A 15,332-nucleotide genomic window follows, 5' to 3' on the forward strand; every position below is an offset into this window, starting at 1 on the left:
GTACTTTGGCTTATATAAAAGCAGATCCTTCCCTCCCCCCCCTCTCCCATAAGGCACTTAAATAACCCTAAATTAAAATTAATGTTCCATTACACTTTTATCAGTTATGTTATAGACTGAAATGCACTAGTCACATGCAGATTGATCTTCTGTATCAAATAATAGCAAAAATCAATACTTTTATTTTTCTTTTTAAGCCACTGTATCTACAGAAGCACTCATTTGCATCAAGTGACTCCCTTGATCTGTTGGATCTCAGCTGGAGGATCTGTGTTGCCCAGGCTGAAGCTGCTGGAAAGCCCAGCTTTGAGCCCTGGGATCTGTGAGCACCCACATCATTCCTCCTGCCACATTTTCACTTAAAGTTATCATTTATTCTTGGAATTCAGAGGCCTCTTCAAGATCTTTTTATGGCCTAAAAAGAGAGGATTAAGTGAGCTGTTGGGGTTACAGCTTCCGTTCCAGCTGGTGCTGGCTGGCAACTGCCCCATCCTGATTTGGTATCTTGGCTGTATTTAAAATTTGATCTCTGGTGCTTGCTCAGAAACTCACTTTTTGGGCTGCTTGGGAGGAAGTCATTGGCATTTGGGTATGGAAATCCAAGTGGCTGCTTTGTGTGGATCCTGATGGGGATCAAGTCTGCCTTCCCAGGGTTTCTGCTGCTTTATTTCTTCACTGGGTAGCTGCTGATTCCTGTTATTTTTGCCCTGCATCCATAGCTGGCACAGGCTGATTTAGCCCATCAAAAACCATCTGAGTAATGTGACTCAGGTCAGCTGAGGACCTTGGAGAAGACAAAGTTTCTATGTTTAATTCCTTTCCTTTATCTTTTCAACTTCTTTCATCCCGCTGGCTGTCAGAACAAGCAACTTCTTCCCTTCCCCTGGCATTTCTCTCCTTCCCTGGTGTTTTGGTGGACTTCAGAGGGTCTCTTCCATCTCAGTAAGCAGTCACTTCCCATCATCCCACTGTGAGGAGGCAGGATGATACTGGTGCAGCACAAAGCTGATTTCGCCTAATTCCTCATCAGAACTGCTTCTCTTGCTGCTCGGACTCCTTGTGAGCTTCTGTGGCCCATCTCCAGCCAAGCATTGGCTCTGCCTGTGTTGAAAAAGCCCTTCCAGGGGTGGTGGTGATGCTGTCATAAATAGGAAGGGCTCAGGTGTTGCCACACAGCAAAGTAAGGATGAGGGAATGGTGAATTACAGAAAGCTGCCTATCAGAAAGCAAGGTGAAATGATTTCCAGGCAGAATGTCCTGAGTTGTTTTTTTTTTTTAATTTATTTTTTGTTTTAGACAGCATTTTTTTGTAGCACTTAGACTGAGCAGTTAGACTTTGTTTCTCTTTTAGCCATGGGGAAATGAGGGAAAAAAAAATTAAGAAAAACATAAAATTTTTTGGTTTTATTTTAGCATATTTTAAAACCTGACATAGAGTTCTAGTATAGTTTGGGTTAGGAAGGATCCCCATCTCATTCTACCCACTGCCATGGGGTACATTTTCCACTAGCCCAGGTTGCCCCAAGCCCTGTTTAGCCTGGCCTTGAACAGAAACTGGTCATTCTTGGTGAACCAGACACAGCATTTCTGTCCTTGCTGTTTTTTGCTTCAAGCTCTCACTATGACATTCTGGATTTAGCCTTTGGAGTTTTAAGGATGTCAACTTCACCTGGATGCAGTAAGGGTTTTTTATGAGCACTGACATATGTATTACATGATTCACTGGGGATGAGAAAATAGTGGCTCTCTGTCATGTGGTTTTTAATTATAAAACATGCAACTGAAGAGAAACAAAGTAAAGAGAGAAGAATCCAGTTATTATTTCTGGGGCGGATGCTTCTCTGCTGTTGCTGTCTTGAGGATGTGTTTTGCAGTGGGATAAAGGCACCTTTAAATAGTCTGTTTAAAATATCATTGGTGAGTGCTCAGCTACAGTATTATAATTCAGTTGCACAGAATTTGCTTATGACATGGGGATGGAAAAATACAGTAATAGTGAGAAGGATTTATGGTGTTTTGGTGCATATTGCTCTGGATGCTGATTTTCCTGAGCCTAGCTTTATCAGTTGTCTGGCAGTGGATGATTTACAGGTGCTATAAATGACACCAGCATTTACAGTTGTGTTGTTTTGACTTAAAGGCTGTTCCAGGAGCTGGACTCAGTTAAATGGTTTTTCTTGCAAATAACATTGAATCAGCTTCCAGCTACAGGCTCCTTGTGCAGCCATGACCATCCCAGGCATGGTTTGGGAGGGACGTGCTCAGTCTGCATTTTGCACAATTGGCTCTTCCATTTTCCTTTTTTTCCCCCTCCCTTCTTATTTTTAATATCCAATTCAATGTTTTTTGAATTTAGTCTCTGTATTGCTTTCCTAACATAATAGAAGTGTATCTAAGAGAGCCAATCTGATTCATTCAGCCTTCTCTCTTTTTCTAATTTTAAAAAGGAATCCTCGACCCTAAAAGAGGGAGAGAAAGCTCATAAAGGGGTTGCAGAATTGACTCTCAGGAAAGCACCTGCTATTTTCATGTGCAGAAAGCTAAATGTGGGAGTAAAGGGGCCTTTGAGCTCGACAGTATCCAGCTGCTGGATGGCTGCCTTTTGGCATGGGATGCAGCTGTGTCCAGGTGTCTCTGTCACGAGGAATCACAGACCCTGGACAGTGGAATGGTCCTGCTGGACCTGCAGAGCTGGACTGGGAGACCTCAGGTTACTGCAGCTAGTCCTTGCTGGACACAAGGAGGAAAATAACAAAACAAAAGAAGGAACAAAATATAAATGGAATTTAAGCAACACTGCATCACTTCCCAAATTAATAAATGTGACAGGGTTAAAAAAAGCTTTAGAGACAAGTCCCTGGGGAAGATTATAAAACCTTGACAACCTTTTTGAGAGGCTTTCAAAAATACTGAGCTGATGTTGTGCTACTGAATCACAGAATCCCAGAACAGTTTGTATTGCAAAGGACCTTAAAGCTCATCTTTATGATTCCCTGCCTTGCTGTGTGCAGGGACACCTTCCACTGGAACAGGTTATTCAGAACACCATCCAGCCTGGCCTTGGACACTTGAGTATAGGCACCTTTGAAATGTGATGGTTTTCTGCCCAAATTATCAGCAGGCCAAAGTACATGAAGTTTGAAGGCTGTTGGAGGAGAATTCTCTATGGCTGTGTGGGCAGTTCACAGAGGTGCACATTCCTTGGCCCCTTACCTAGTGACATTATGTAATAACTGACACTATAGAATAACTGAGGCCCTGATTGGAAAAGGAGCAGTATTTGAATAATAAAGTAATTGGAAGGAGAGTCCTTGTGAGCAGAAGGAGAAGGACTCAGCTCCTAGAGGGTCAGCTCAATTGATCCCCATGAAAAAGGAGATCTGCGTGGAGTACAGTGGAAGAACTTGGGTAGTACTGTTGAGACAGTGTTGTCCTCAAGATGATGAAAACAGTGTGGTGGGTGAAACTTTCACTTTCCTGTGGATGTTGTCCCCTGCTCTCAGGTGTGAGTGAGGGTCCCAGTGTGGGCCAGCCTGGGGGGTGTAATTACACTCTGAGCCAGTCCCTGCTCTGTCCCTCCTCAAGCCAAACGGACTGTGCACTCACGCTCTCCTTGCTTTTCAAAGTTGCCTCAGTCTTTTGCAATCCATATTTCTGATTTCTTCAGGGGCCTTGCATTATTTTGTCCCACTGTCACAGTTTGAACAGTGTTGCATTGACTCTTCTCCCCATCAGTGTTCTCTTCATGAGAAAACTGCAGGAGCATCTGCAGAGCTTTAGCGTGTTTGGATGCTTGCTCGGGCCTATTTTGACCTGGGTTTTCCACATGAATTATGATCCTGTGGCCATTTGTATTGTTCTGACACTACAATTCTTAAAAAAAATCCTATTACTTTTCAATTCCTCCTGATTGTATTCAATGGTCTTTGGAAGCCTTTTCAATTATTTATAATACATTTTTTCTCCTCTCTTACAGCTGAGCAGAATTTGTATTTTTTCCTTGCTCTGTATGGGTTTTCTCCTTGCTTTGACTGCTGTGAGGCTGTTTCCAGCTGGGCTTTCCCCCCCTTCTATTCATGTGTGGATTTGGCTGGAAAATGCCACCGTAGTCTGGCCCTGTGGCTGTGAGGGGCCGTGGGAGAACGCTCCATTTGTCTGTGCTTTCAGGATTGTTTCCTCCAGCCTGCCCCTGCTCAGTGATAGACCTGGCACAACTGCAGGGCCACGGGCCAGCAGTTCATCTCCCTGCATCCCAGTCTTCCCAGTCCCACAGCTGGACCGACACGGGACCCTCTGCTCCCTCCTCAGTGGGTTACATTCCGTGTGCTGCCTAAAGGGAGTTGGAAGCAGCACCCAAAATAGTTTTGGGTGGTTCCTGGTTGCCGGGTCAGTTCTAGTTTCAGTATTTGGTGGTGAACAGCACAGATAAGCTTATACCCTTCACTGTTCCTGCACAGAGCACACACACACTTTGCAAGGATGACTTAGGTTATTTAATGCCTTCTGCAGTCCCTGCATCCGTGCGGTGCATGCAGGAAACCCTAGCATGGTGTTTGCATGCATTGGTGCTAAATCTAACTCAATATCTAACTAATATCCACTAGACCTTTCCAAAAGGATGCTGTGCCCCTGTGTTGCATGGGTTTTGTTGAGCTGGGATTTACGGGTGAGGTGTAAATGCTCTCAGGGTGGTTCTTAAACCTCTTTATGTACGAAAAATTGCTTCATCATTACTATTCTGCATGGTATTTGGTTTCAATAAATTCAAGTGGTATCCAGGAAAAGTTGACACCATCAAACAGAAAGTTGTGCTTTATACACAGTTGGTTTTAAATGGTGGTTTTTGAGTTCAAGCAGGTGCTTAAACTGTGGCTCCGAGCTGAAGAGCACTGTACAGGTGTATGAAATGCAGAAGAGGGCCCAGCTCCCTGTACACAGAAAATTATCACTGTCACTTTTGGGAAATGTAAAATTAAGTCAAAATACAGACCCAGGATGCTACCAGCTGGAAGAAGATGTAGGTAGTTGAAAAAACTCAGAAGCTGGTTTCTGCGTTTTAAATCCTTGTGAGGGCTGTTGCTGTCTCCTTGTCATCAGTGGGAGGAGAGATCTGCAGCCCTCCCTGCTCCTGTGCCACTGATCCACTTCTGCCCTGGCTGGTTGTGTTTGAGTTATAGCTCTGTTAACATGAACTGAAAATACTGCAATTGGTTTTGGCTAGTCTGCTGCTCATTTATTTATATCATAGGCTGAAACATGGTCTAGATGTTATTTTGTGAATATCTAGGCTTGGTTATGGATGTATCCATTCAGCATCTCACCATGGAACAGTAACTGATGATGTTCTAAGACTTTTTTTTTAAATAAAAAAAAGAGAAAAAAAAGGAGAAAGCCACTACCTAAAGCTGTGACTGGAGTAAGCTCCTAAATCTGTGTTGAAGGAAATGTTTTTGCCTCCATCAGGGATGTCCAGAAGCTCCTGTGCCTGAGTACGGAACAGGGGGGTGGGATGAAAGTAGGGAATGGATCACAACAGGTTTTGCAGGAGCAGAACCCGGTTCTTCTCTCACATGTGATTTTCCATCCCCCTCTTCTGGGCTGGAAGTTTCTGAAGCTCTGCTGCTTTCAGAGCAGCTTTCTCAGCTCCCCTCCCAGCTGGGGATTTTGAATAGCATATGGCATAGGGCTCTTGGGTCAAACCATACCAGCACAAACATTCAGCTACCGTGGCCTTCAGCACCAAAAATCCTGTGTTCTCCTCCTTGGTGCTGAGGAGTCATCCTGCAGAGCAGGAGGGAGCAGTCAGTAGTGTCATTTTGGGAATGCAGATTGCTGTGTGCATCCCTTTCATTCCTGCTTGTGCCATTTCAATGAGACTACAGTTAGGAAATCACAAAAAACCCCAAAACCCAGTAGAAATGCTGAACCCTACGCAGTTGTAGAGAAGAGCTAAGAATGAGCTCTGTTAGCTCTTATCCTGAATTTTACCTGCTGATTTTTAGCAAGATTGCTTCTGCTGGTTGAGCCATGGAGGAGGCAGACGTGCATGGAATGGGTGCCTGTGCTGGGATCGCTCCTCAGCAGCCTGAATGAGTCACCTCCTGTGGTTTTGAGCAGCATCTCTGCACTTATTCTGTCATTTAAGTGTTATCAGGTTAGTGAAGAAAGATTTCTTATTTCTCTAGCTCATCTGCCAAAAAAGGAGGCCCCTTGAAACTGCTCCATTCCCTAATTGCACAGCAGCAGCAGCAGCAGACGTGCATATGGCAAATGTTTCCTTGCTGGCACATTAGCAGCAGGTCCCCAGCATCTCAGCCCCTTGGCTTCTGCACAGCTCAGTTGTTCTGTGTTAAGTTTATCCTCAGTGGCACATAAAGTAGCTCCTGCTGTAGCTCTTTGGGTGAAAAATGCCTTGGAAGCGGGGTGGGGGGTGGGTTGTGGGCTCTCTGTGGGTGCAGACATCCAGGGACATCCAGCCACCCTTCTCCAGCTGCAGCTGCTTTCCTCTTCCTCTGTGGGCAGCAATTTGGCCCAGACTTGCTGTTTGGCTTACCAGCATGCAAGGAAAGGTCTCCAGGTGGAAGCTGGAAGCTCACAGCATAACTGGAGAGTGTATATTCAAGGCAGAGTCCAGGCAGTTTCGTGAGGTGGGGTAATTCTGTGCTGGATTTTTGAGCAGAGAGTTGCTTATGTATATATATTCATCATTCATTGATGGAGCTGGAGATGGAGGGAGATGCCAGGGTCTGTCATCTCATTTGTGGATATTTTTAAGGATTTTCTAGGGAATAGCAAGTCAACTGACTGTGGGCTTTTTGTTGTAGAGCAGTTATGATAAATCAGTGTGTCTAAAGGGAAGTGAGACCCTGCAAATGTGCAATTACAGATGATTGCATTGGGACCCATCTCGGAGTGGTTATTTCTACCTTCATGGTGGCACACAGGAAAGATTAAGAAGTAGTAGTTTGGGAAGGAAATCAAAGTGTGAAAGAACAAAAAATGAAGATCAGACATTCAAGTCTTAAAATTGCAGGTCTTTGCTACCACACTAGTGGGTGGTATTAGGTCCTTGATCCTTTTCCTGTTGAAATAAAGAAGTATGTACTTCACATTTTTAGGAGAGATTTGTTAAACCACTGCTTTTTGTGGGAGAGGGGCAGTCCTTAAAAGAGCTCAGCTCCAGGCCAGAGTCAGTGTTGGCATTTGGAGATTGATCCCTCAGCCCTGGTGGGAGGATGAGAGGAGCTCAGGAGAACAAGGCTGTTTTCTCAGTGTGGTAATTATCCATCAAGGTTTTCCTCCAAAGCAGCAGGGTCTTGTTGATGAAGTGGCTGCACCTTCTACATCAATTATTTTAGTGTGATTTGACATGATGGTGGTGACTGCCTAGATGTAATGGTTGCATCTTTAAATTATTTTATTAAGGCAGAGCAAGGGGAGTGAGCCTTCAAAAGGGAGATGATGCTCAGACCTGTGCTTGGAGCACATTAAATACTGTAAATCTCTGCTCCTGTACCTCAGGGCCTTTTACTGTGTCCTGCTCAGTGAAGCACATCTTACTCTTAAACCATGAAGACAGAAATAAAATTAAATAGGAGAGCTTATTGCTTGCTTTTTTTATATTTTAGAGGTGCTTGAGCTACCTTCCCATTACGGTAACTGTTGGAGATTATTCTTAGATGTACAAGAAAGTCATGTACTGAAAATGGAACCTGGCTTTTCTGTAGTCCTGCCTGGTGTCTCACATCACATCAGCCCGAGGTGCCACCAGCAGCCCTGCATTTTCAAAATCCCTTTGGAAATAAATCACAAAACAATCTTTGTTTCATGACACTGGAGGTTCAGGAAGTGACCTCGAGCCACCTCAAGTCAGTGGAAAGGTTTTGTTGCTTTTAATCATGGTTGTTGCTGGCAGGTTTTTAGTTATCTGGTGTTGACTGTAGTCTTTTTTAGTGTGGGGCAAGGCAACGGCTTCAGACTGCCACAGGGCAGGGTTAGATGGGATTTTGGGAAGGAATTCCTCCCTGTGAGGGTGGGCAGGCCCTGGCACAGGGTGCCCAGAGAAGCTGTGGCTGCTCCTGGATCCCTAGAAGTGTCCAAGGCCAGGCTGGACAGGGCTTGGAGCAACCTGGTATGGTGGAAGATACCTGTCCTGGCAGGGGTAGGAAGGAATGGGCTTCAAGATTCCTTCCCATCCAAACAATTCCATGATTCTGTGAACATCGCTCTGTCGTGTTCTTCTAACAACCACAGCAATCTCTGCTGTAGAAGCAGGAAATATTTAGGTGTTACCTGCATCTTGTCATGTAGTCCTATTTTTTATGAAAAGTTCTTGTTTTTTTCTGGAAATATTGAGGACAAATGTCCTGAATCTTTGGAAATCTGGTTGAGTAGTACCTGCTTCTGTGTTAAAGGCAAGCTCTGGTACAGTTACTGGTCTGGAAGGCTTGTGCAGATGAAATGTGTTTGAAAAGTTTGGGGTCTCACCTGAAACAGGCCATCTCTGTGTGCAAACTGAAACAAATATTAAACCTCATCTAACTTCAAAATTTTGTCTCTTAATTCTCACAGTGGGGGGAAAGTTATTAAATGTTAGAACTGCATTCTGCAGTGGTACTGGTAATCTTTGTATCACTACTCCTAAAGTATTTGAGGGTAAAAGAAATTCAGAATGAAATGTAATTAATTTTATTTGGAAAAATGGTAAGTTGTATGACTGACATCTCATGTGCTGTGGGCTTTTCACACTGATTTTACTTTAACGCCACCCTGTGTGAATGAAGAGGATGATTGCTATGCAATTCTCTTTCCCTTCCATATTTGTACTCCACTCTGTGATGTTTGAAATATTTTTCCATGGATTTTCTGGTGGTATTTCTCCTTAAGATTCTGAGGAAGGAGAAGATGCTCCCAGGAAGTATCATGATGCTATTGAGAGCTTTTCTATTTGGAAATAACTTCTTGCTTTAATATATCAAAACCCCATGTACTGGATCAGCAGAAATCCTGATTGCAAGCAAAACAAAAGAAGATCAGCAAATTTTGCTGATGAAAAAGGTGATCTAAGCCTCAGCAGAGCAAAGACTGTCCTGTGTTAAGCTGATGATGTGAATTAGTAGAATTGATTCCATCCAGGCTCTACCCTGTAGGTAGATGATCTCTAATGCTGGGTGTTTTTAGCTGTCAAGTTGCAGTATCCCTGTTTTCTCTTGGAAAAGGGGTTTGTGCTGAGTGCAGCTTCCCAGGGGAGGACACAGGGCAGCCCGTTGGCCTGGGCAGCTGGGCTGGTTTGGTGCAAAGCCATGCTGTGTTTCCTGTGCCCTGGCTTTACAGCCTGGAGCTGATTCCCTCCCCTTCCAGGCAGTGGCTGCTCTGCTCACCTGCCTCTCTGGGACAGCCTGCTTCCAGCAGGAGGCTGAAATTGCAATGAGCACAGGACAGGGGCAAACCATTCACAGAAGGGCAGAAAATGCTTCATTTCCTGGCTGTTTGTGCCATGGGTGAGGGCAGCATCTTCTGTCCATGGCTCCCAAGGAACAGAAATCACCACTCACTTTGACTTTTCTTTTCCCCTAGAGCCACTGGAAGATGTTGCTCCGGAGTGTTTGCACCACTCATTCTGCTGCTCATTTAGCCCTGCTTATTTAGCAAGTCATTGGGTTAATTTTCAACATAACTGGACTATTCATGCCAATTTGAATAATTTGAAGAAGGAGAAAGAGACCTTATATGAACGTTTTTTAAAAATACTTTCTCCTTCCTTCCTGAGGCAGTTGGTGCACTTCAAAGGCAAAAGTGATATCCTTTTGGCTCCAAAAATGCCTTTTGGCTTTTGAATAAAACCCAAAAAGCCATCTTTTGTGGGGGAAGGTAGCTGAGAAAGAGGGATGTTGCAGTGGAAAAGTCCCAGGTGCTAACTACTGGCAGCCCTTGTGGAGGACAAATTCAGAATTCATTTCTTCCTCCTTCTTGGGAAAAAAATGAAATGGAAATCAAACAGGCTTTTTTCTTATAGGAAATAAACATAATTAGTAGCAGTAAGTGAAATCCTCAAATTCTGCCTGGAACAGGTTGTTTCATTGGAAAAGCTAAGGGTGGCTTTTGTAGCTTAGGGGTTTTTCATGGTTGCATGAAACTTGTTGCTTTGATCTCTTGAGCATTGTCAAACTTTAACTCGATTTCCTGTGTGGTCAGCACAGAAAGAAACTTGTGGATGTATCTGCAGATACGCCCTGAAGATGATGCAAGATCAGTTACCTCAATGCAATAAAGATGAAAACAAATACAACTGTTGTAATAGAAGAATTAACATGCATTTGTCGTAAAACACTGAAGACCTCCATTTGTATGAAGTGTTTGTGAAAGCAAAATGTGTTTTGTCAAGGATGCAACCTTTGACCGTCAGAAATAAGAGATGAGGGCATAATGAGTGGGTTAATGAAGTGTTGAAAAGGTTGGTAAAGGAAAAAATACATCACAGGCATTGCTCAGAAGAAAGAAAAAAGGAATTGCTGAAGGTTTCCAAAGGTATTTTCTATTCTAAGAGTTGAGCTCCCCCATTTTTAGCTCAGAAGAAAACTGGGGTACAAAGCACAGCATCTGAGAGTGCCTCTAGTCTTCTTCTGACCCACGTGTGAGATGTTAGTCCTCAGCCTGCTGCATTTCATTTGGGGGTGGTGTAGACACTTTTGATCTGCCTGAGAGATTTTTCTCACCAGCGTTTTGCAGATCGGAGCCTGCAAATTGCCTCTCAAATCTTGATAATTAGTGATGGTGGGTGGTGAACATGAGCTGCAAATGGTTTGAGGTTTTCTTCTTCTTTTTATTTTTGGCTTCTGAAATTTTGTGTGCCCCCAAAATGCTGTGGAAGACAAAAGGGAAGATTACATTTGTGCAGAAGTGGGGGAGGAGGAGGAGGAACGGATGTGTTGTTCTGCTGCCCTGTGAAGTGCTGTGTTTCACATCCCCACAGCTTTGCCAGGCATCCCCCTGCGTGAGGACCAGCACCTCCTTCTGAGTGATTCCCAAACTCATCCTGAGGGCTCTGGTCCTCAGGCAGGGGAGGTTTCCCAAGGCTGGAGAGCATCCTGCTGCCCTGTACTGTGGATTTCATCCCCTGTGAAATTAATGCTGCTTTCCTCCCACTCTGTTCTTGGTATTAGATCCTCTGCTGTCCCTGGGTTGTGGTTAGTTACCTATGTCTCACAGCACTATGTTATCAGCAGTGCCTGGAATTATGTTAGACTCACCTTGGAGGTCATTTTTCAGTAGCTTCCTCAGCTCAGTTATTGGCACCAGGAGAAGTTTGCCTCCATAACCCAACTATTAATTGTATGGCTTTTTCAGGTGCTGCTGTGATTGCTGTTCTTTAACTTCCAGAACTTCCAGTTCTTGTATCCCCATCTGTTTCCTTTAATCACAGTATGCCTTCAAACATGACCATATTTTTAAAGGTTGATGTGTGCTACCAAAATGCTGCAGGAGAGATTAGACCGTGGATATTTTTTCCCTTTCTCCCCCAAAGAGCTTTATCCTTTAGCATTCCTGTTCTCTATCCCCTTGCTCTTGATTATTCATGCAGCTCAGTGGTCCTGGGGCCATCCTGTCTTGGGCACTAATCAATAATTAAGTATTTTGCAATTTGTTGTGCTGCATGCTAGCTATATAAGGCTTCATAAAAAAAATCTCCTTCCTAAACCCAACCCACTGCTCCTTTGTGAAATACATTTGGGTTTTATTACTAAGCAGCTGTTTTCCCTTTTGTAAACGGTCCCTGCTGAGGGGCAGAAAAGGAAACAGGAAAAATAATTGAATATGGCAGGAGCATAATTCATTCAACAGGTACTTCTGTGCCTGCAGTTCTGCTGCTCAGAGGGGCTGAGCTGTGGTAGGCAGTCATTCCCCCACACCAGCCTCCTACCCAGGTCTCACCCAAACACCTCCACATCCTTTCCAGGGTTACATCAAGCCTTCCCTTGCTTCTTTCCTTACAGTTGGCCACACCCTTTTCCCCTGGAATAATACTACTGGTTGTATTTTAAACCAGAAGTCAGACAACCAGGCTCTGTTGGTCATGTTTATCCCCTTCATTTGTTTCAGCTGTCCATTAAAAGTTCTCGTCTTTAACCAAATTTATGTCCTCTGGGAAGATAAAGTCCCCATTTAATTTCCAGTCCAGGTAGCAGTTCCCTCTCCCAGTTTGCTGTTTCTCCTCCATCTCCCACACCCCTGTGTGTTTATCTATCTCCAAGCACAGCATGGCTGATGCTTTAAATCCCTTTGGATCCCTGTTTCCCCCCAGCAGTGAGATGAAGACCTTAGTGCAGGCTGCCACTTGGACATAGAAGGGGATGAATTGTCAGCTGTGACCCTCCCTGAACTGCAAAAACTGAGGAACTTCCCTGGCTTTATAGTGATTTTTCCTGTAAAATCTAGGTTTTTTGGGATGGGGGAAAGTTATATAACCACATAGGGTTAAAAAAATAGCTCCAGAGGGGTGTGCTCACTCCCTTCCACTAACAGCAACAATGTCTGGTGTTAATTGCCCAAAACACTGGCTGTCCCTGGATCCCTGGAAGTGCCCAAAGCCAGGCTGGATGGGGCTTGGAGCAGCCTGGGCTAGAGGATGGTGTCCCTGCCCATGGCAGAGGTTGCAATGAGATGAGCTTAAAGTCCCTCCCAACCCAAGTTTTTCTGTTATCATATAAAATCCTGTGTTTTGGGATGAGTAATTAGCTTTGTCTAAGGGGGAAGAGAAGGATGGAGCAGTGAGAAATTCAGGCTCAGGCATGCCTCTATAAGAAAAGGAAAAAAGGAGTAGAGCATGTAGGGGGATGCACTGAAATGAAACTAGGGATGGGGGGCTGCTGCGGGCAGGGGTTAGCAGATACACATTGTATGTTCTGGGACACCCTTGCCAAGTGGAGGACAAGCACTGCTCTGTGCAGAGAAGGGGGAAGCTGGCTGTGAGTAGGAGTTAGAGGTGGTCCTGCATCCAGAGTCCTTCCCCTTGCTTGCTGAAGGCCACGGTCTGCTAAATGGAATCACTCTGAGCCTGGCTGCCACATCCTCATGTCTGTGGCTTTGGGGATGGGCAGGAAAATCCCTGTGAAGGAGGAGCAGAACCCTCCTAGACCATGTGCTGGTGTGTCACTGAGCTGCCAGTGCTGAGTGCTGAAGGAAAGGAAAGTCACCGTTTCCCTTGGGATTATCCAGTTCTGCTGCAGTGGATACTGCTGTGTCATAGAATGCTTTGGGTTGGAAGGGACCTTAAAGATCATCTTGCTCCAGCTCTCCCTAGGTAAGAGTGCTTGTCTGATGTTACACATGAACTTGTGGTCAGCGTGGAGCAGAGTGAGCCACAGCCTTGTGAAGTACATGCTCAGAAGTAATGAGTTAAGAAATTGAGTGTATGATCTTATGCTATAGCTGAGCTAAAAATCTTGGTAAAAGGGGGAGTTTATCACTTTTCTTTCTTCTTAAAAGTTTGGCTGGTGGAAAGGCAAACCAGGTCATCTCACCAAACTTTGAGGTAGCTTTTGTTCCAGTGCAGAACCATTTAGCAATAAACAGTTTATGAATTTGAATTTCTTTTTAACCTAAAATATTACAGTTCTGGATTCAATTTTTCTTTTCCCTTTTGTTTTATGTGACATCTGGACTGTTCAGGGAGTGTTATTCCATCTTAAAATGGGGGTGGTAGTCTTTTTGAGTGATGGAGGTTTTATGGATTGAGTAGAATAATGAACACGTAGAGAAAAGATAATACAGCTGACTATCGCCTTTCACATCTGGGAACATAAGATCTTTAATTGATTTAGAGGGGTTATTTTGTCCCAACATTTGCAATTAGCAGCTCTTAATCAGTAAAATGCTTTTAAGAAAACTGGCTTGCTGGGTAGATTGGTAAAAGGAGCAGGAGGGGCAGATATTGATGGTTTCTTACCTCCTCTCCCAAAACCCTCTGCATTCTGTGAGAATAGCTGCCTGGGTGGGAAACAGATCTGCATGTTGCTGTCTTCAAGCCATGGATTAAAGACTCAGGCTGGAAGAGGCTTTGAGTTCAACTGCTGTGCTCAGTCGCGGGGCAGGGTGGAGGCACCTTTATCCTGACCTGCCTGTACCGGCTGATATGGAATATGGTTTCAGCAGCCTCAGGCCGTGGAGGCTGTGCCCTTGTGCTCCTCACAAACTCCACTTTTTATCTCCTTGAAGCTCACCTTGTGGAGGGTACCTTGTGAAAATTTTCCTCTCTCTTTGGCCGTGTTTAGGTGGAAGGCACGTGAGAGGCGAGCAGGAAGGTGGATTATTTCTGCGAGGATGAGCGGGCGTCGCTAGAGATGATCTGTGGTTCGGTCCAGCTGGAGCTGTCTGAATGAAGCTATGGGCTGTGCCTCCGCCAAGCATGTTTCTACTGTTCAAAACGAAGAGGAAACTCAGAAGGGCAAGAACTACCAGAACGGAGATGTGTTTGGGGGTGAGTGTCACAGGATTGTCTTTCTCCCGGCACCACGAGTGTCCTGGGAGGTCTGCAAGGGAGTCTTAATCTTTCAACCAAACACAAAGCAAAATGCCTGTCAAAATATGTCACAATGGCAGAGCAGTTGGCTCATCCAGGGGAGGGTACCATGACACTTGAAACAGAGGTGAAACCCTTAGTGAAAAAATAACATTTTAAGTGATATGTGGTGCTACGCTGTCTTTACCTCCTCGAGTCCTGGAATAGTTCAAAGACAACGAGTTGCACAACCCCTCATGTATTTATATAGGTATTGATATAGGTATTTTTATATGTATTTATATATGTGTCTCTGTTATATGTTTATATGCCACTGGGTATCAACATAGTTGACTCATTTCCTAAAACTGAAAATCTGTTTGGTTGGAAAAGTAATTCCTCACTTCTGTAAAGCAATAAAACATTAGTTCTGAAGTCCTGTAGCAAACAGGGTTTGAAGGTACAATGAAACTAGAAACTGAGGGATTTAGTGGTGCTGGGAATGTGGGATGAAAACATCTGTTTCACTGCGAAGACTGGTCTGTGATCCAGGTCTTGTGCATCAGGAGAGGTAAAGTGATAGGAGATAAAATCACAGTCAGCTTCATGGGTTTTTTTTTTGCCTCAGATTCTCTTAGTATACACAAAGTTGTTTTTATTTTTTCTAGATAAATACATAAATCTTGAAATTTAGATTTTAAAATGTCAGGAATTATCTGCAAGACAATTCAGAAATGAATTTCTAGATCTACCCGGACACCTGCCTGAAAGTTAAGTCAGCTGTGAATAAGCTGCCTTGGTACTTTCATTCTTAAAACAAGTGCCTTGGTACTGA

General features: G+C 44.2%; 1 protein-coding gene across 2 annotated transcripts in view; it reads left to right on the plus strand.

The window, feature by feature from the left end:
• CUNH1orf21 (chromosome unknown C1orf21 homolog) overlaps nt 1-15,332 on the plus strand; it is a 106,999-nt gene that overhangs the window by 29,979 nt on the left and 61,688 nt on the right. For both annotated transcript variants that reach the window (XM_041420631.1, XM_041420632.1), the window contains exon 2: nt 14,271-14,476. In XM_041420631.1, coding sequence (XP_041276565.1) covers nt 14,383-14,476 — 94 coding nt within the window. In that variant the 5' untranslated portion in view covers nt 14,271-14,382. The remainder of the gene's footprint in view (nt 1-14,270; nt 14,477-15,332) is intronic.

This window comes from Onychostruthus taczanowskii, unplaced genomic scaffold, assembly GCF_017590055.1.
Source record: "Onychostruthus taczanowskii isolate IOZ18803 unplaced genomic scaffold, ASM1759005v1 scaffold65, whole genome shotgun sequence".
NCBI lineage: Eukaryota > Metazoa > Chordata > Aves > Passeriformes > Passeridae > Onychostruthus > Onychostruthus taczanowskii.